Raw genomic sequence first — 19,953 nt, forward strand, 5'->3', positions numbered from 1 at the left:
ATGTTTCCCAACTCCAAACTAAAAAACTATGTACCCCAAACAAGAAGGATAGTTGGATTGGGTTTGGGTTTGGAAATTCTCTATAATAATGTAAGGATTAAGTTTTGACAAGAACCATAGATAAATGCCTTAGTATAACAGGAAAAGCACACTCTAGGACCCAGGACAGTGCCAAATGCAATCATACATCTTTTCCCTTAGTTTCAAAGTTAAAAGACAGATCTCTAAGCTTGAAACACATGGGGTCAGAATTTCACAATTACGATCACAAGTTCAAATGCTCTATATAATACTTTGGAATTCAACAAAATCATGAAAATTAGCTATGTCATCGATCGGAGCCGTTATTTCCCCTTATCCTATGATGATCATTACAGCTTTTTTTTCCAACAAGAAAGTATTGATGTTCCGTGCAACAAACCTCATAACTTGCTTCTGAATGGCTAGATAAAGAACATACCAAAATCACGATCCGGTTCAATTCTTGCTATGCATCCTCCTCCACACAGTGGTGCACCAGTCTGTCATTGTCTGAGTCGATCATGTGATGGACTCTTTTATCATGTTACATCGACCAGCAATTCTCCGAAAATCATTCAGATTTAACTGTAAGGGAAAAGAAAATGAAGGACAGGCATATCTTGCAAAGGAGTAGCAAAGCAGGGATTCAAGCAAAGATTAGTTTGTCATGATGGCGGATAGAAGTGATTATATTTACTGGCACGAACAAGCTACATGAATTTTACCATTCTTATTTCATTTTCTTATCCAAAAAATAAATTACATTTTCTTTTTTCTTTGGAAGGTTAATATTAACGTTTTGATCTTTCTTGTACCAACTACCATACCATAATATCAGAACAACCACCTTAAAAATATTTGATAGGTCTTGTTCTGGTTTAGAAAAATAATCATAGAAGATCCTTCCAATTTTTTAAACAATTGTAACTTGAAGATGTTTGTAAACACAACGTAAAAGGTTAAACTCATGTCTATCATCGTCATTGATGTCATGATGTCTTTTTCTAAACAAGTCAACTAAATATGTATCATGTCATACCCTCGTTGGTGTTTTTATGTCATACCCTCGTTGGTGTTTTTATGTACCTAGAGGTAGGACTAAGAACATTTCTAAAAGAATGGGCAAGTTTGATAATATCATTAAAAATTTCAAAACTTGAATGACAAAATCAATAACATATATATCAGATTACCAAACTATTTGAAGATTACAATTTATCGTATAAAGAGAGAATGGGATTGGAAGATGAAAGAAGAGCATGAATCCAAGAAACTAACCTTTCCATCTCCATCACTGTCAAAGCAATCAATCATATCCCTTAGTTCTATGTCGGACCAAGTAAAATCATGAGCAGCTGCTACTCTTTTCAAGTCACTAACAGTAATGTCCCCTTTCCATGAGTCTATTAGCCAAGTTCACCAGGTCAGTAGTAAAAAATACTTTAAAGTGCATTAATATCTTACCAATATATTAAATACCATCAAAACAATAGAAGTTCATAATAAGTTCATCGTCATTCATCTGCATCCGACTAGTGAACTGCAGATCAGATGAGAAGCAGAAGCATTAAAATAAAAGAAGAATAAAGGATCACCAAGGCTATCACACTACGTTGTGAGTAAAAAATCTACCAATCCTTTTCTCTTCATCCCTCCTCTCACTTCCTGATTCTTCACATTTTTCCTTCTAACATTTTCAAGAGGACCTTGGACTTGTGCATCACAATTTTCGCCAGAATCTTGAAGTGAAAGTTTGATCGCCTGCTTGGGAAGTTATATCATACAGTTAGCATGTTTGTGCTTTCTTGCATTACAAAGTACTGATGGAATATTATGAATCTACCTGTCGTAATGCATCCTCATCATCATCTTCATCATCGGAGTTATTTGATTTCTTGACAGGAACTTTCCTTTTTGCTTCTGAACCTCTATTCTTTCCCTGAAATAATTTTTAACCACTTTTCAGACCACCAATTAGAACGTGTTGAAATAGATGAAATTTACATTTAGCAGGACTCAAGTTCTATGAATGCAGTAACATACATTTGCAATTTTTTCCAGTTTTAAAAAGTGAAACTGAAACTTGTGCTCTTGTTCCATACCACCAATTACTACTTCCAAAAATATTTGTGAGGGCTCCATGAAAGAAAGTATAAATGTTTTGACTACGAGTCATATATATATATTGACAAGAAATGAATGAATTTATCGAGTAAAAAGAGACATACAATGAAGGAGATACAGTATCCCCACAAAGGCCAAAAGGTTACAAAAAAAGACTCCCAATTAGCCGAGATATGCACAAGATTGTAATTACAACAAAATTTAGAGAGAGAACACCAAATGGGAGCAAAGAGTTTGATAGAACCCAAGTCTCCTTGAGGCTATCCAGTTGCTCTTGAAGGCCCTTTGATTCCCTTCGAGTCAAAGCTTCCACAAAGTAGCCACAACTGCATTAAACCAAAGAACTTGTACGTTCTCATTGAAAGGAGTTCCAAAAACTAATTGTAATAAAGCCTCATCAACCGTTCTAGAAAAGCACCAATTAAGCCCAAACATACTGAAAAGACTAGCCCATAATGAAGCAACCCAAGGACAGAGGAGAAATAAATGCTGCTGATTTTCACAATCCTTTCCACCACGCACCACGGGGGAAGCAACCCGAGCAACAATGAACTCACTAAAAAGTGGCCCTCTTTGGTAAGGGTCCAGGTCTTAAGAGTCCTCAGTCCTCAGATTAGAAGGTCAAATAGTCTTAAGAAGATTGTGAGGGGAACACCACTCTATAGCTTTATCATCAGTCAAATCCCTTCTTAACGGTATAACCCAACTGCTGGGTGAGGTCGACCAATGCTGATTAACGAACTCATTCTTACTAGAAGCCACACATTATAAATCCTTGGGAAGGCCAATATATATTGCCATTTAAATAAAGGAAGGATGTGCTCGAAAAAGAAGCTAGAAACAAAACATGGTTTCTCAACCAAAGTAGGATTTTTTCAGGGAACTAGAAAGCTTTCATCTATCTGGAAAAAAAAAAAAAAAGTATGCAAAAGAGGGAGGGAGGCAGGGTATATAGATCTGAACTCTACAGCATCTATCTTTTATGGTCATTTCTCTCAACTGGTAACTAAAAGGGATAGTCATCAAGACTAGCCCACACCACCACTTCTGTTACCCATTTCAGCAACTCAAATTATAATATTGTATGCAATTGACAATGGCAGTTCTTGTGATTAGCTCCTCATGAGGGGTTCTTTTTCTCAACTCTTAGGTTCTTTGGTCCTTAGCAATTAATGCTATCCTCAGGTTTCTAGGAATCTATTAAAGTAAATTAGGGGTTTATTCCTATTTTATATTTTTCATATTAACATTTTCCTTTTCTGTTTCTTTTGTTGGGTCTATTAGAGTCATAGTATATTTATTTTGTAATTCAATGTGCTCTGAATTATTCTAATTTATTCAATAATATATAAATTTAACATGATATCAGAGCATTAGGTTTTGGTCTCATTAAACCCTAGCCACCAAAATCTTGTTCGTTCTCTGCCTCCATCGTTCGGCATCGACGAAGGCAATCCCATTGCCCATTACCAAGGGCTTTATGTTCGTTTTCCTCTGTCGTACTAGGATTTTCTGTCACATCTTTGTATACCAAATCGCCCAGGCCCGCCTAGCTGCGAACCGCTCAGATCCGTCGTTGCTCAAATCTGCCTGCTTCCTTCATGTTGCGTTGTGAGTTTTTCGTCCTACCCAAAACCAACCATTCGCGACTGAGCTCCACGCCTTTCAGATCTACTAGCACATCGATCTTCACTTCGTGGGTTTCGTTCGCGAGATTAGATCCATTTACCACTATTTAGATCATATCTCATCCAGATCTAAAAGATCCGCTCACGTCCATTCACGTCAAAATAGCTTCACTGCCTAAAATTTTGTTTGCGGATTCAAATAACCAGACACCCTTCGCAAACCAGATGTCCGCCGCCCCTCGCCAACCAAACATTTGCTGTCGCCATCACTATTCTCAGCTCGCCGCCATCGGTTCATCTCCGCTCATTTTTCCTCCACGCCTCCCGTCACTGGGGGTCTATGCTCAGACAAAAAACGAAAGCCCTGCTCACTTTGCACGCGTGGGTTTTCAATTTTCACATTCAGTTCCTAGTTGTTTCGGTTCAATCCCAGTCCAGTTCAGTTCGCTTCAGTCGGATCGGTTTCTGTCCGTTTTGGTTCAATGAGACCGGTTCAGTTCGATTCAGTACCCTCAGACCAGTTTGGTTTTGGTTTGGTCTGACTTGATTTGGTTCAGTCCTCTTGGTTTGATTTGGTTAATTAAGCTTGGTTCGGTTTAGTTTAATTAGTTTTGGGTTCACTTAGTTTGATTTGGTTTAAGATGGTTCAATTTGGTTTATGCGATTATGACAAATCTCCTTTTGCACAAGGGTGTTTGTTCCATTTTCAAATCAGCCATTTTTGGGTTTTGTTGTAGATCTCTATGAGGATCTTTGTTTTCTACCCAGAAGTTGTTATAGATTTTGTTATAAATCTTGATATGAGGGTCTATGTTTCTAGCCCAGAAGTTTTCGTTTCTGTTCTTCGTGGGTTTCTGTTTTCAACCTACTATATGTTTTCTTTTTTCGTGGGTTTCTGTTTCCATCCCAGATCTACTGATTTGTTTTGGAAGTAATCTTTGCAAACTTAAGTTGTTGGTCAATCTACCACCTTGAGTTTGAGGGATGATCTTAAAGTAAATTAGGGGTTTATTCCTAATTTGTATTTTTCGTATTAATATTTTCCTTTTCTATTTCTTTCCTTTGTTGGGTCTACTACAGTCTATTTATTCTATAATTCAATGTACTCTGAATTATTCTGAGTTATTCAATAATATACAAATTTAATAGAATCAATATAGAGATTTCTTATTGAATTCAAAGGATATTCCTAAAGGGATTACAACTAGTCTTCCTCTCACTCTTAGAGAGAAGATCCACACACTAGAAGAAAAACATAAAAAGCCGTCTTTCTTAACAACTATATACATATATATATAAGATAACTATAAAAATAACTACAAGTAACTTCAAGTAACCATCCTCATTCTAACTTTGATGCCATTGGATGATGCTTCTCCATTCATAACCAACCTTTTTCCTTTTCCTTTTGCCTTCTTCCTTACATATGTGAATATAACCGGTGGCCTGACAGTACTCTCCCCTTCCAAACTCAACTTGTCCTCAAGTTGAAAAGCTGGAAATTGACACCGGAAATCATCCAAATATCACATGTTGCTTCATGGACCGGTAACCCCTTCCACTGCACTAAAACCTCCCATATTTGAGTGTAAGGATACTTGTGTTGACCACAAACTGATTCAGGCTCTGTAATCCACTCAAACAAATTAGAAAACTGAGTAAGTACCGGTTGAATCACAAAAGCGGGGCCCACCAACTGCTTCAACTGAGAAACATGAAAAACTGGATGGATGTTAAATCCCTCAGGTCGCTAACTTGTATGCTACTGGACCCACCCGTGCTAAAATCTGATGGGGCCCAAAAAACTTGGGAGGTAGTTTTGCGGCCAAGGTATTTTGTCGATAAGGATTGAAGTTTCAAAAACACCCAATCTCCCACCTCATACTCCACCACATATCGCTTCACATCGGCAAATTTCTTCATCTTGTCCTGAGCCACCCTCAAATGTTCCTTAAGAGCTCCTAAAGATACATCATGCTCCTTCAATTGTTGGTCTAGTGTAGAATTTGGTGTGAAGGAATCTCCATAATATATCAATGGAGGTGGTACACGTCCATAAACTGCCTGATAAGGAGTGATGCCAGTAGAAATGTGATAGGTTGTATTGTACCAATATTCAGCCCAATGCAACCACTTGATCCATTCCTTAGGACAGACACTACAAAAAATCTCAAATAAGCCTCTAAACAACGGTTGACCACTTTAGTTTGGCCAGTGGATTGTGGATGGTAAGCAGAACTGAAATTTAATTTGGTCCCAGCTGCACAAAACATCTCTTGCCAGAAGTTGCTCATGAAGATATTATCACGATCCGAGACAATAGACTTAGGAACCATGAAGACGAACTACTTCCTTCACAAAGATATCTGCTACACTTTTGGAAGTAAAAGGATGCTTTAATGCTAAAAAATGACCCTACTTAATTTGTCCACCACCACTAAGACAGCATCAAAACCACCTATTTTGGGTAGGCCTTCAACAAAATCCATGGAAATGTCTTCCTATATGACCTCAGGAATGCCCAAGGGTAACAATAATCCAGCTGGACTCATGGCCAATGATTTATTTTGTTGACACACCAAACATTCTTCCACAAACTTCTTAACATCCTGTTTCATGCCTCCCAATACAACCCTCCCAGGTCGCAGAAAACCAGAATGACCCCCAAACAGAAGCATGATAGGTGTGGAGGGCGGTTGGTATTAAAGTAGAGGAACACGACAAAACTAACCTGCCCTTGTATTTGAGAATCCCTTGCTGCCACGTCAAATAGGGGACACTGCTTTCATCAGCCTTCAATTGTCGTATAATGTCATTCAATTTCGGATCTCGTTCTACTTCTTCACAAATCACTTGTATATCAAGAAGAGTTGGGACAGATAACGAGGCAAGATGGACAGTAGGCTGTACTCGAGATCAGGCATCAGCCACCTTATTCTCAACACCCAGTTTGTACTTAACTTCTAAATCATATCCCAACAATTTAGATATCCATTTCTGATGTTGAGGTTGGATGACACGTTGTACCAACAAAAACTTCAAAGCTCTCTGATCAGTATACCACAAATTTTCGACCAAATAAATAAGGTCTCTATCGTTGAATTGCAAATACCATAGCCATTAATTCACGGTCGCCCACTCCCTCAGATACAAGGTATGGCTAAAATAGGTAATGGGCCTCTTGTTTTGAGTAAGAACTGCACCAATACCATGACCTGAAGCATCAGTTTCAATTTCAAAAGGCTGAGAAAAATCTGGTAAGGCTAAAACCAGAAGTGTTACCATAACATTTTTCAATTTCTCAAAAGCTTCTTGAGCTTCCTTAGACCATGCAAACATTCCCTTCTTCAGTAGTTGACTCAAAGGGGCAGCCAGACTTCCATAATTTTGCACAAATCTGATAATAACCAGTCAATCCCAAGAAACCACGGACTTCCTTCACGGTAGTTGGAGTAGGCCATTCCAACATTGCTCTGACCTTCTCAGGATCAGCTTCTATACCCTTGCCAAAAATTAAGTGACCAAGATATTCAATTCGCTCACGAGCAAATTGACATTTTTTTTTATTGGCATACAAACTATTTTCTCTTAAAACGGTGAAGACTTACCACAAGTGCAAGAAGTGTTCTTCCAAGTTACAACTATAAATCAAGATATCATCAAAGAAAACCATAAAAAACTGATAAAAAACTGATAGTACTCAGATTATATATCCAAAATTTAGGCTTATTAGCCAAGGAAGTTGAGGCCCTCCTCCCCCTCTAGAAGCTCTCTGAGCTATTTTCAATATAAGCCAAAAGATGCCCAGACTTTACCCTCCCTATTCCTATTTATAGCCACAACCTAACAACTTAATAACAGAATGATAATGGAATAATCCTAATAACAGAAAAGATCCCTGGTCCCCACAAATCCCCTTTTCATTTTGCATTACATCATTTTGTCCATTCTGCCCTTCACCTTGCTTGTTCTTCTTTCGGATGTATACTTTCTTGATCGGGGGTCTATCACTACCCACCCCCCAAAGAGTCACCTTGTCCTCAAGGTGAAAATGAGGGAATTGTTCAGCAATGAAGGTGCCATTCTCCCACGTAGCTTCCTCCGAAGACGAGCACTCCCACTGAATTAACACTTTGAAATCTGTTGGGGAGATCACAGTAGTGACAACCTTTCAAACACCCAACACTACTAGAGGTTGTGGATGCAGCTCTGTATTATGCTGCCATGTTTGAGGGGCAGTGATCCTTGGTAAGATGGACCCAATTGCCTTTCGTAATTGAGACACATGAAAAACTGGGTGAATGTTCACGTGGGCTGGGAGATCGAGTTGGTATGCCATTGGCCCGATTCGTTCATTGATCTTGAAAGGTTCGATGAAGCGAGGAGCCAGTTTGGGATGTTTGTGAATGAACAACGTGCCTTGCCAATATGGTTTAAGTTTCACACATACCCATTCATTGACTTGAAATTCCACTTCTCGCCGTTTGGCATCCACATAGGCTTTCATCCGTTGCTGTGTTCGTTCAAGCGCGACTTTTGACTGATTTAACATGTCATCTCTTTCCTTCAAAAGGACATCCACCTCCGCAACTACTGCAATGCCAACTTCATAGGAAATTAATGGGGGCACCGGGCGACCATAGACGACCTCAAAGGGTGATTTTTTTTAGTGAAGTGTGGTAAGACGTGTTGTAGTTATATTCAGCCCAAGCTAGTCATTTTGCCCATTTAGTCGGAGTATCCATTGTAAAACATCGGAGGTACGCTTCCATCCTCGGTTTACGACCTCTGTCTGGCCATCGGATTGTGGGTGATATGAGGTGCTTCGCTTCAATTGGATTCCCGTCAACTTAAATAATTCTTCCCATAACAAACTTGTAAATATCTTGTCCCTATCTGAAACGATGCTTTGAGGTGTTCCATGTAATCGAACAACCTCACAGAGGAATATGCCGGCCACTGTAGCTGCTGTGAAAGGGTGTTAGAGGGCGCTGAAGTGAGCATATTTCGATAACCTGTCAACCACCACCATTATAGCGTTGTGGCCTTCTGACTTAGGTAAGCCTTCAACAAAGTCCATGCTAATATCATCCCAAATCATTTTTGGGATTGGCAATGGCTACAACAGCCCTGCTAGCGCTAAGGACAAATACTTAGCTTGCTGACAAACTGAGCAATCACCCACGAAGGATCGTAAGTCACTTTCATCCCCTTCCAAAAGAACTTCTTTTTGAGGCGTTGATACATTCGAACTGTCCCATTGTGTCCTCCCACGGGATTATTATGGAATTCTTGGAGTAAGAGAGGGATCATAAGGGAATTCGTGGGTAACACAATTCTGTTTTTGTAGAGCAAAAGGTCCCCATTCTTAGAATAGCCGATTGGTGCTGGTTGGCCGAATCTTCTTCAATTCTTCATCTTGGTGGACTTGGCTACAAAAGACAGTTGGGTTGACGTTGTCCACGCAACTTAGTGTTGTTAATTCAACGGTTGAATGTACTTGGGATAACGCATCAGCAGCTGAATTATCCAAGCCCTTCTTGTATTCAATGACAAAGTCGTTACCAATCAGCTTTGCCACCAACTTCTGATATTCACCCGCGATCACCCATTGTTCTAACAGAAACTTAAGACTTTTTTGGTCCATCCGTACTGTGAACCGACGTCCTAACAAATAGGGTCGCCATTTCTGAACCGCCAACACAATGGCAATTAATTCTCGTTCATAAATTGCCTTCAATCGGTGTGTGATGGGTAGAGCATAACTGTAAAAGGCGAGGGATTGGCCTTTTTGCATTAATACAGCTCCGACTCCTACCCCAGACACATTTGTCTCGACCACGAATGGTTGTGTGAAGTCCGGAAGGCCTAACACTGGAATCTCAGTCATGGTCGTAGCTTAAAGTTTCGAAAGATTTTTGGGCCTCCTCATTCCATAAGAATTTATCCTTTTTGAGCTGTTGCATGAGAGGTAAAGCAATGGACCCATAGTTGCACACAAACTTCCGATAGTACCCTATTAAACCCAAAAAACCCATTAGTTGTTTCACCGTTGTTGGGGTTGGCCATTTTACCATAGCTTCAATTTTAGATGGGTCGGCTGCCACCCCTTCAACTGATATTACATGACCAAGGTACTCAATGCTTGATGCCGCGAACATGCATTTCTTCAAATTAGCCACTAGTTGATTTTCAGACAAGACTTGCAACACCATGGAAAGATGGTTTACATGTTCATGAGCAGAAGTGCTATATATTAGGTTATCATCAAAGAACACTAATACAAATTTGCGTAAAAAGGGGCATTCCGTAGGCCAAATGGCATCACCAAAAATTTGTAGTGCCCCTCATGCATCCTGAAGGCCATTTTATGGATGTCCTATTGTGCGACTCGTATTTGATGATATCCAGATTTAAGGTCAATCTTGGAAAATATTACTGCCCCTTTGAGTTCCTCAAGGAGTTCAACCACAACCGGAATAAGGTAGTTGTCAGGATCGTTGCTTGGTTCAATGCTTTGTAATCAACACAGAACCTCCAGCTGCCATCCTTCTTCCTTACCAACAGAACTGGGCTAGAGAAAGCGCTAGTACTTGGTTGTATAATGCTTGTTGTCAGCATTTCCGCTACTAACCACTCAATCTCGTCCTTTTGAAATTGTGGGTATCTATACGGGCGAACGTCAATCGGTCCCTCCCCTGATTTTAACTCAATTGTGGTAGCCCCTCCATTAGTCTGAACACCGATTGATATTGTTGCAAGGCTTCCTGAATTTCAGGGTATCCGCTAGCCATTTTACAATTGAGGGATTCTTTTTCTGGTAGGATTCCTACTGTGTTTAACTCGAGGAGAATCCCTTGACCTTCCTTCATCATGTGTTTCATCATGGACTTCAATGAGATCTAGGACTTTACTAAACTTCGGTCCCCTTTCAAATGTACCCGCCATTCACCCACTTGGAAGTCCATCTCCGATGTGCTCCAGTCACATTCCACGCGCCCGAGGGTCATGAGCCACTTGACACCTAGCACCACATCGGCACTACCTAGAGGTATAGGAAAAAATCGTTAATGATAGTAAATTAAGGTTAAGGACTACACCTTTACAGATGTCGTTGGTCCAAACCGATTTCTCTGTGCCAAGCATAATTCCGCAATTGGAGGTGGGTGAGCAGGGGAGGTTGAGTGCGTTGACCAACTTTTCATCAATGAAATTATGGGACGCTCCACTGTCAATCAATACTACTACAACATTGTCCCCTACCGTGCCCATCAGTTTCACTGTCTTTGTGGAGTCTATTCCAACTAAAGAATTGAGGGATAATTCAGCAATCTTGGTTTCAGTTGGGTCTAATATAGTTGGGTAGTGCTCCACGTTTTCTAACGTAGCTGGGGCAATTCCTTCAACACTCTCTGGTTCCACACTTTCTTCAGCTACAGCCTTTTCTTCCTCCTCATCGGGGTGGATTAACAGATTCAGCTCCTTTTTCTTACAGCGGTGGCCTGGGCTATACTGTTCATCACACCAGTAACACAGCCCCTTGTCTCTGTGGCTTTGCATCTCGTTATCAGAGAGCCATTTGTAGTTGCCAGTCAGAAGTGTCTTGCCATTCACATCTCGCAGTGTCACCGAGTTTGAGGAAGCTATCGTGCTGTGGCTAGGGTTGAGGGAAATTGTACGGGTCGTGGGGGTATTATTTAGGTTACCTTGGCCCGATGTTATACCCATACCCGAGGTTGTAGTGGACCCCGTTGTTTTGACAAGTTGGCTTGGGCTTAGGCTTCTGCTTCCCCACTTCTTCTTGCGGGCTTCTTCCGTATCCTCATTCAGCTGGGTCATTCTCATCTTTTCTTTAATACCCACTAGTTTAAACATTTGCATTTCAGCTTGAATTTCTTCCTTCAGCCTACTAACAAACTTACTCTCTAGTGTCTTGTCTGATAAGTCCTTCAATGGCCCTGAAAGTTGCTCAAACTGGCACCGATATGCTCTCACGTCCCTTCCTGTTTCAAGGTCAAGAACTGGGCTTGTCGATCTTCTTCCTTTGCCGGCAGGAAGCACAAGAGCATTTGCTCTTTGAAATCAGCCCAACTCTCTATTGGCGTCTACTCTTCTTCCCATTGGTGCCACTCTGGCGCTTCACCTTCTAAGCACAGCACTGTAGCTTCAATCTTGTCCTTTTCCAACAAACGATTGACAACGAAGTAGTGCTCCACTTGATGGAACCACCCAAACGGGTCGTCTCCCACTTCTCCTTTGAAAATCGGAATTTCAAGCTTCTGCAAACGGATATCGAACAGAGGTACCTCTTTCTTTTCTCTGTACGCCAAGCTCTTGCTTCCCTCGCCCTCTGGGTGTTTCCCTTTGTCCGTCACTGTCCGCTCAAACGAGCTGGTGTCTTCCCCCTTCCCTGCAGAGTCCCTTTTCTTTGACCACATTTTGAGTGCGAGCAATATCTTTTGCTCCATCGTTTTGCCCAACATTTCTAAGCGTGCTTTCATAACGTTGTCCGTTACCTATTGCATTTCAGTAAACCGTTGATCCATCCGAAGCCTCCATTCCTATTTGTAACAAGATTAGTTGTTCCTCGATTGCAAAAATTCGAGCTTCCATCTTCTTCACCATTCCCCAGTGACTGTTCGTTCACTCTAATACCAAAGTGATAGTACTCGGATTATATATCCACAATTTAGGCTTATTAGCCAAGGAAGCTGAGGCCCTCCTCCCCCTCTACAAGCCCTCTGAGCTATTTTCAATATAAGCCAAAAGATGCCCAGACCTTACCCTCCCTATTCCTATTTATAGCCACAGCCTAACAACTTAATAACATAATGATAATGGAATAATCCTAATAATAGAAAGGATCCCTGGTCCCCACAATTCCTCTATTCATTTTGCATTACATCATTTTGTCCATTTTGCCCTTCACCCTGCTTGTTCTTCTTTCGGACGTATACTTCCTTGATCGGGGGTTTATCAAAAACTTACGTAGATAAGGGCCGAATACTTTATTCATCATAGTCTAAAAAATGGATGGCGCATTGGTTAAGCCAAAAGGCATGACCAAAAATTCATAATGTTCCTTGTGAGTTTGAAAAGCTGTTTTTTCAACATCACTTGGATGCATACGGATCTAGTGGTAACCCGACTTTAAATCAATCTTCAAAAACAAAGTCGACCCATTTAACTCATCAAACAACTCCTGTATCATCGGAATTGGGAATTTATCTCGAATAGTGACATTATTCAAAGCTCTGTAATCCACACCAAAATGTCATCCCCATCTTTCTTTTTCACCAACAAAAGACTAACACTTGGTCTGATGATGCCAGAATCCAACATCTCCTAAACTAATTTCTCCATTTCATCCTTTTGATGATAAGCATATCAATAAGGTCGCACATTCACTGGAGAAGAACCGGGTTTAAGGAAGATATGATGCTCCACTCCTCTATTCGGTGGTAACTCGTCTGTCCATTCAAAAATATCATCAAACTCAATCAATAATTCTGGAATCGACTCCTTGATGGTGTACACTTCATCTATCCCATTTTGCCAAAGAAACACCTCCTTCCATGGCACAACGTTCCACCAAATAACCCTGATCGTCCGACCCCACGATTTAATCATTTGCTTTAAGCTAACTTGTGTCTTTGTTAAACTTGGGTCTCCCTTCAATACAATCTCATGAGGCCCTTTATTAATTTTCATAGTTAAATTCTCCTAATCAACTTCGATGACCCCAAGAGTAAACAACCTATGCATACCCAAAATAACATTTAACACTTCCCATTTCTAAGGGTAAAAATTTGTCGTAAATGATGAAAGTATCCAGCTTCAAATCAACATTTTCACAAATACCCTTACCTTTCACAACCTTCCCAGTCCTCGTAATTACACCATAATTGGACGTATCAACTATTGGTAATTTCATAACATCAACCACCCATTGAGAAATAAAATTATGTGTCGCCCCACAGTCAATCAGAACAACTACCTACTCAATATCGATCACGCCGTGTAGCTTCATTGTTCCCAGATTAGTTAAACCCACTAATGAATTGAGAGACAACTGGGTTTCGTTTCGGGTTCAACTATTGTTTGTTGCAATTCCACCGGCCCACAAACTTCTTCCCCCTCAAACACTTCCAAATCTTCGAAATGATCACGAACCACAAGAATGCATAATTCACGCTGGTCGCAAACTTTACAACAATGACCAGCAGAAATAGCATTCATCACAACGAAAACACAATCCATTCTCCCGTTGAGCCTGAAATTCTGCATCAGTCACGTTTAGTCGAACCATCCAGTCCATTGCCGACAGTGGAAACGCGTCGAAGAGTAATTGTCCGCATGGGAATGTCTGGCGATTGCTTTCCCCCTTCTTCGGTAGTTGAAGCGATGCTAGGAGGAAGAAACGAAGAACAAGGGTTAGTTTTGTAAGCGAAAACATTAGTGAGGCCTGCTTTAAATCGGGTTAATCATGGTTTTGAACCAATTGGGCTATTTTCATCATTTGGTTATGCCCAATTGGAGGCCAACATTCGACCCCCGCTTTAATCCATGGAACTAAACGGTTCATAAATGTATTCTCCAAAACCTCATCAGAAAGCTGAGGCCGAGAGGCAACTAACCGGTCAAAACGATTCTGATACTCTTCCATGGTAGTCTCCTGCTTGATGGCCAAAAACTGTCTACACACAAAACCCTATTTAGTGGAACAAAATCGTTCAAGCAATCTCAATTTCAATTCACCCCAACTTGTAAATGGTTGACGTTCCTCTTTGGCTAAGTACCAACCCAACATTGCCGACTCAAAACTGATAACTGCGACTGTCAGCTTTTCAGACTCGGTGAGTTTATGGATATGAAAATACCGATATGCATGGAAGAACCAAGCATCCAAATTTGTCCCATTAAACACCGGCATTTCAACTTTTTAAATTTTCTACAATCAATGTCTCTAAAACCGTTGTCAGAGTGCAAATGTGCCAAGATGTTGGGGGATGTATCATTGTCACCCGTACTGGCATTGAGAGAACTCGCCACAACGGTAGAACGAAGATGTGTCATTGTCACCCGTACTGGCACTGAGAGAAGAACTCGCCACAGTGGTAGACCCATCAGAACGATTTTGGACCACAATCAAAGAAGTAAAAGAGTTCCTCATCTCCTCGGAACCCTTCTATTGCTGATCAACTTGAATTGCCAATCATTCAACACTCTGCTAATGAAGTAAGAGTTTCATCCATCGCTGGTAACTTCTGAACACTTGTCTTGATTTCTACAATCTCCTTATCCATAACTTCTAAATTCTCCTCAAATTTCTTTTGCGCCATTAGACCAAAACGGCCCAGGTTGAGGGCTCTGATACCAATATGATAAGAATCAATATAGAAATTCTTAATGAATTCAAAGGATATCCCCTCTCACTCTAGAGAGAAGATCCACACACTAGAACAAAAACATTAAAAAAAAATTGTCTTTCTAAAACAACAACTATATATATATATATATATAAAAGATAACTATAAAAATAACTACAAGTAACTCCAAGTAACCGATCCTCATTCTAACTGTCTTTGGTGCCATTGGATGATGCTTCTCCGTTCATAACCAACCCTTTTCCTTTTCCTTTTTCCTTCTTCTTCCTTACATATGTGAATATAACTGGTGGCCTAACAGTTTCTAATAAAAAATAAATGAGAAAAGGGTAATGACATACAAATTATAACTGAGGAAATTTCTTGTACAAAAATGCATCTCCCTCCTTTTACCCCTCCTCTTTCCAATGGATTGGAAACTTAAAACCACTCAAATTACACGACCTCTATTGAAATTTGATATGGCTAAGCTAACAGTTTCATTTATCAAACATAAACTAGAGAAGATTTAAGAGCTTCCCTTTCTCTCCCATTTCCTTTCCGGAGAACCCGATACAATATGCAGTAAAAAAGATACTCCTCTTAAAGAAACAAAACAATCTAAATACCCTGCTACCTGCAGCCCAATTCTAACTAACAATATTCTTTGGGTGTCAAACGCATTTCTCACGTACCGTCACCTCCTTTCCTCAATTTGCTTTTGCACAACCACTTTCGTAATTGGGGGTCTATCATTGCCCACCCCCATAAAGGCACCTTGACCTCAAGGTGGAACGTAGGAAATTGAGTAGCTATGGTAGAAGTAGTCTCCCTATAGCATCCTTGTTGAGGTTGTTCTCCCTATGAATTATAACCTCCAATTCCACATCATCAGTGACTGATTTCCTCATGACAAGCAACTCAGCAGGCTGAAATTTAGGAGTCAATTATGGGCCCAAATCAAGAAGAATGGGGAATATATGTATATTATGCCCAATGACCTTTCATAACACCGAAATGTGAAAAATAGGATAAATGTCATTGTCTAGAGGAAGTGCCACACAATAGCCAATGGGTCCAACCCGAGCAATAATCTAAAAAGGCATGATAAATCATGGGCTCCTCTGCAATTGAGCACCTAATGAACAAAAAATTTCTTCTTGAAACATACATATAAAAATTTTGTCCCGATCCGACATAATACTCGGACAGCCTAGAAACACACAATTTGTCTGATAAAAAAGCCATAGAAGTTGAACTAAAGAGATTTTGAAGAGAAGTAAAGTAAGCATATCTGGATAAACAATCCACAATCACCATGATTGTATCATAGCGATCTAAGTTCAGCAACCCTTGAATGAAATCCATGGAGATATCCTCCCACACCTGTGATAAATACTTAGCCCACTGGAAAACAGAACAATCAAGGACAAGCGCTCGCATATGAACATTCATACCTTTTCAAAAATCCTCCCTCGACAACTCCTAATATGTTTTAAGAGCCTCCTAATGAGCCCCATTTGGGCTATTGATAACACAGTTAATGTGCTATTTTATCTGGTTAAATCATGATAGTTTGAGAGAGTTTATGAACTTAATGGGTTGTTTTGTAGGAAATTGAGCAATAGAAGCCATTCGGAGCTCGAGAAGTGAGCAAAGACCAAATAGCCCCTATTGAGAGCATCTCAATGCTACAAACATCATCAAGATGCAGCACAAGACATAATGCTAAGATGCAGGGTAGTCTTATGCAGCGTCTTAACACTATAGCAAGGCAATGTCAAGGGGATTAACTCAATGTTGCAGGGCATTGCACCAAACATAATTCACAACATCTTGACGCTATATAAATTTCTTTTGACTATAAATTTCTTTTCAATTTTCGTCAAGAAGAGTAGATTTTCACCTACTTTTCCACTTTCTTCTTGTTCATCACTATTTTTAGCTTGTAACCTTTAGTTTTCAGACTTTGGTCGAGCCAAGGAGTAGAACTATGCTATCTCAAAGGCCGACTAGACTCCTAATGCCAATTCAGAGGTCCATCAGATTTAAACTATGTAATATCGTGAGAGTTTGTAGTTAATCGTATTCTACTTCCTTTGTTAATTATCTCTTAATTCTCGTATCGATTATGAGCATGCATGTAGATTAAATTGCCGCCTTAAATGTGAATTGTTTGTTCACTCCACTATGCACATTCGTTGTCATCGTAACTTATCATGGAACTACAAAAGAGATTAATCATGGGAGACCCTCCAATTCCTCTCAAACCAAATTTCAGCAACTCAAAACAACTCACCACACAATGAGAACCCTTTAGGGGTCGGTTGACTCAAGTTGACTACTTTTTCATGCTTGATATCTAACATTTGAACCCATAACGCCAACACCACAAACTTGGACCACAAAAGTTGTTGTATTAAATGCCCCCTCAACCACACTTAGCTCTACAAACTGAGAATCCAACTTCATTACCAACTCTATCGGCCTCTGCCCAAACTCAGTCAACTTCTCCTCTAACTCAACAACCTTGGTCTCCATCCAAGTACCCAACATCCTCAAATTGGTGCTTTGATACCAAAATTGTTAGGCCTCAGCCAACAACTTCATTTATCAAACATAAACTAGGAAAGATTTGAGAGCTTCCCTTTCACTCCCAAATTCCCAATTTCTTCTCAAAGAACCAAATACAATATTACGGTAATAAAGATGCTCTCCTCAAGCAACAAAACATTCCAAATACTTTGCTACCCATGACCCAATTCTAATCAATTCTAACTAACAATATTCTATGGGCTCCACACTAATTTCCCACATACCTACACCTCCTTCCCCACACTTTTGCATATACACTTTTGTAATTTGGTACCTATCAAAATCCTACTCCATTGAGGTTATGGAAAATACAAAGAAAGTTAAGCAGGGCCCATGAAATATGGATAAGATATTATGATTTTCCCTTCACCGTCCATTGAGGAACCATGTATTGGTTAGTGGTCAGTTGACTACTACAAGCCAAAATGGGTTTAAAAGCTTCCAAACAATAGGCAATACTTGGCCAAAAATCACCAAATTGGATGCAAATGAGGTATAAACAGAATCTTGGATCCATCACGAGAAAACAAAAAGGGCTGGTCATTATTCCTTTACTTAATAGATGATTTTCCTTCTCAAGGAGAGAATCTCCTCAAATCCCTTCCAAATTCCAACCAAAGAAAGTAATTCCTAAGCTCCTTTTAGGGATGTTTGTCTATTGAGTTCATCTTTTCACCATACCAATAAATACTGTCTTCTATTGAAAAATGTGTATATACTCTCAGCACTGATCTCCATCCTTGATGGATATTGCAGACAGAAACAGGAAAATTGTTAAATATTCTACTTAATGAAGATCATGCACACATTCTTTAGTTAAGGATCCAAATAGTAAATTATCAGTTAATAAAACTAAGGAACAACGCAGAATCATGAATAGAACAGCTACCACAAATTTGTATAATTTATCTGTACAATGGTAAAAAGTACATATAACAGAAAATGGAGAGTGATCACCTTCATTCCACGAGACCCATAAACTTTCCCACTGCCAAAATATTCTTCCTCTTCCTCCGAGTCCGAGTCATCATCTTCAGAACTTGAAGAATCCTCGCTAGGCTTATAATCTTCATCGTCAGCGTCACCCAGCTTCCGCTTCCCCTTTCTATCAATGTTACTCAAATTCTTGGAGGAATCCAAAAGTGAGGTCGCCAATTTGGCCAATCCAAGGGCCTCTATTCTCTTCTTGTTCTCGGAGATCCTAGAAAGCCTCTGTTTCTCATACTCCGGCACATCCTTGACGTTTCTACCATTCTTGGAACCTCTGGGTCTAGGCTTCTTCATTGAGTCGGTGCTTGGAGAATTAGGAGTTTCCTCGCACTCAGAATCAGTAAGATCGCGATTCGATAATTTGGATTTATGGGCGTTTGGCGCGGTGGCAAAGACATTAAGAGCTGAATTGAGTTGAGTTTGTATTAAATATAAAATTGTATCGAATTTAGATTTTTTATGCGATTTTTCTAAATGAAATTGATTTTTTTTCTCTCTCTTTTACTATTGACGATTTTATTTTTCAACTATATATCTATTTTTCTAACTTTTTTTTAAAATAAAAATAAAGAAAAAACTTCTAATTCTCCTCCATTCTCAAAAGATAACAAATTATTAATATACTAAACACAAAGTTGAATTCAATTTTTGAACACTCAATTACATAACATATTTTTCTCGATTTATAAACACGAAACGTTTTCATATAAATTATAATTAAATACAAGAACTTAACACTCAAACATGAACACTGAATAATCTTAAAAATTGGACAACATTTTTTTCTCTTTTTGAAAAATATAACATATTTTGAACATTCAATTGCAAAATAATTATATTTTTCCATCAAAATATATATCATATTCCAATAAAATTAGCATTTTTCCTTGTATCTGACAATCACTTTTTAACCCTAAATTACTTGAAGCACTTAATAAAAAAAAATCTTACTAACTTAACATTATTATTAAAAAAAAATTATCATGTTCTACACATAAATAGTAAAGTACTCAATAACTTAATAGTTTATATGTATATCATATGCATTTTTTATGTCAGAATGAAAATGTGCATAGAATATTTACCTTTCATATCATAATGATATTCACAAGGTGCTAGTATAGTAAAGTTACATTCTTTTTTACATCATAAAATAATATAAGACGGTCAAACATGTGCTGAGTTTAAAAAATAAGTTCACAAAATATATAGTGTTGGGTTGAAATGTT

At 39.3% G+C, this 19,953-nt stretch overlaps 1 protein-coding gene across 1 annotated transcript; it reads right to left on the bottom strand.

Moving 5' to 3' along the window:
* Nucleotides 1–223: 223 nt before the first annotated feature.
* Nucleotides 224–19,134, bottom strand: LOC120067347 (centrin-1-like). The gene is made up of 6 exons (XM_039018914.1): nucleotides 18,692–19,134; nucleotides 1,865–1,960; nucleotides 1,654–1,782; nucleotides 1,501–1,561; nucleotides 1,300–1,424; nucleotides 224–606 (listed from the first exon to the last, which is right to left on the bottom strand). Exons 1-6 carry the CDS (start codon nucleotides 19,016–19,018, stop codon nucleotides 541–543), a joined length of 804 nt encoding a protein of 267 aa, XP_038874842.1. The 5' UTR covers nucleotides 19,019–19,134; the 3' UTR covers nucleotides 224–540.
* Between the last annotated feature and the right edge of the window lie 819 nt (nucleotides 19,135–19,953).

The sequence above is a fragment of the Benincasa hispida genome, chromosome 12, assembly GCF_009727055.1.
Source record: "Benincasa hispida cultivar B227 chromosome 12, ASM972705v1, whole genome shotgun sequence".
Taxonomy (NCBI): Eukaryota; Viridiplantae; Streptophyta; class Magnoliopsida; order Cucurbitales; family Cucurbitaceae; genus Benincasa; species Benincasa hispida.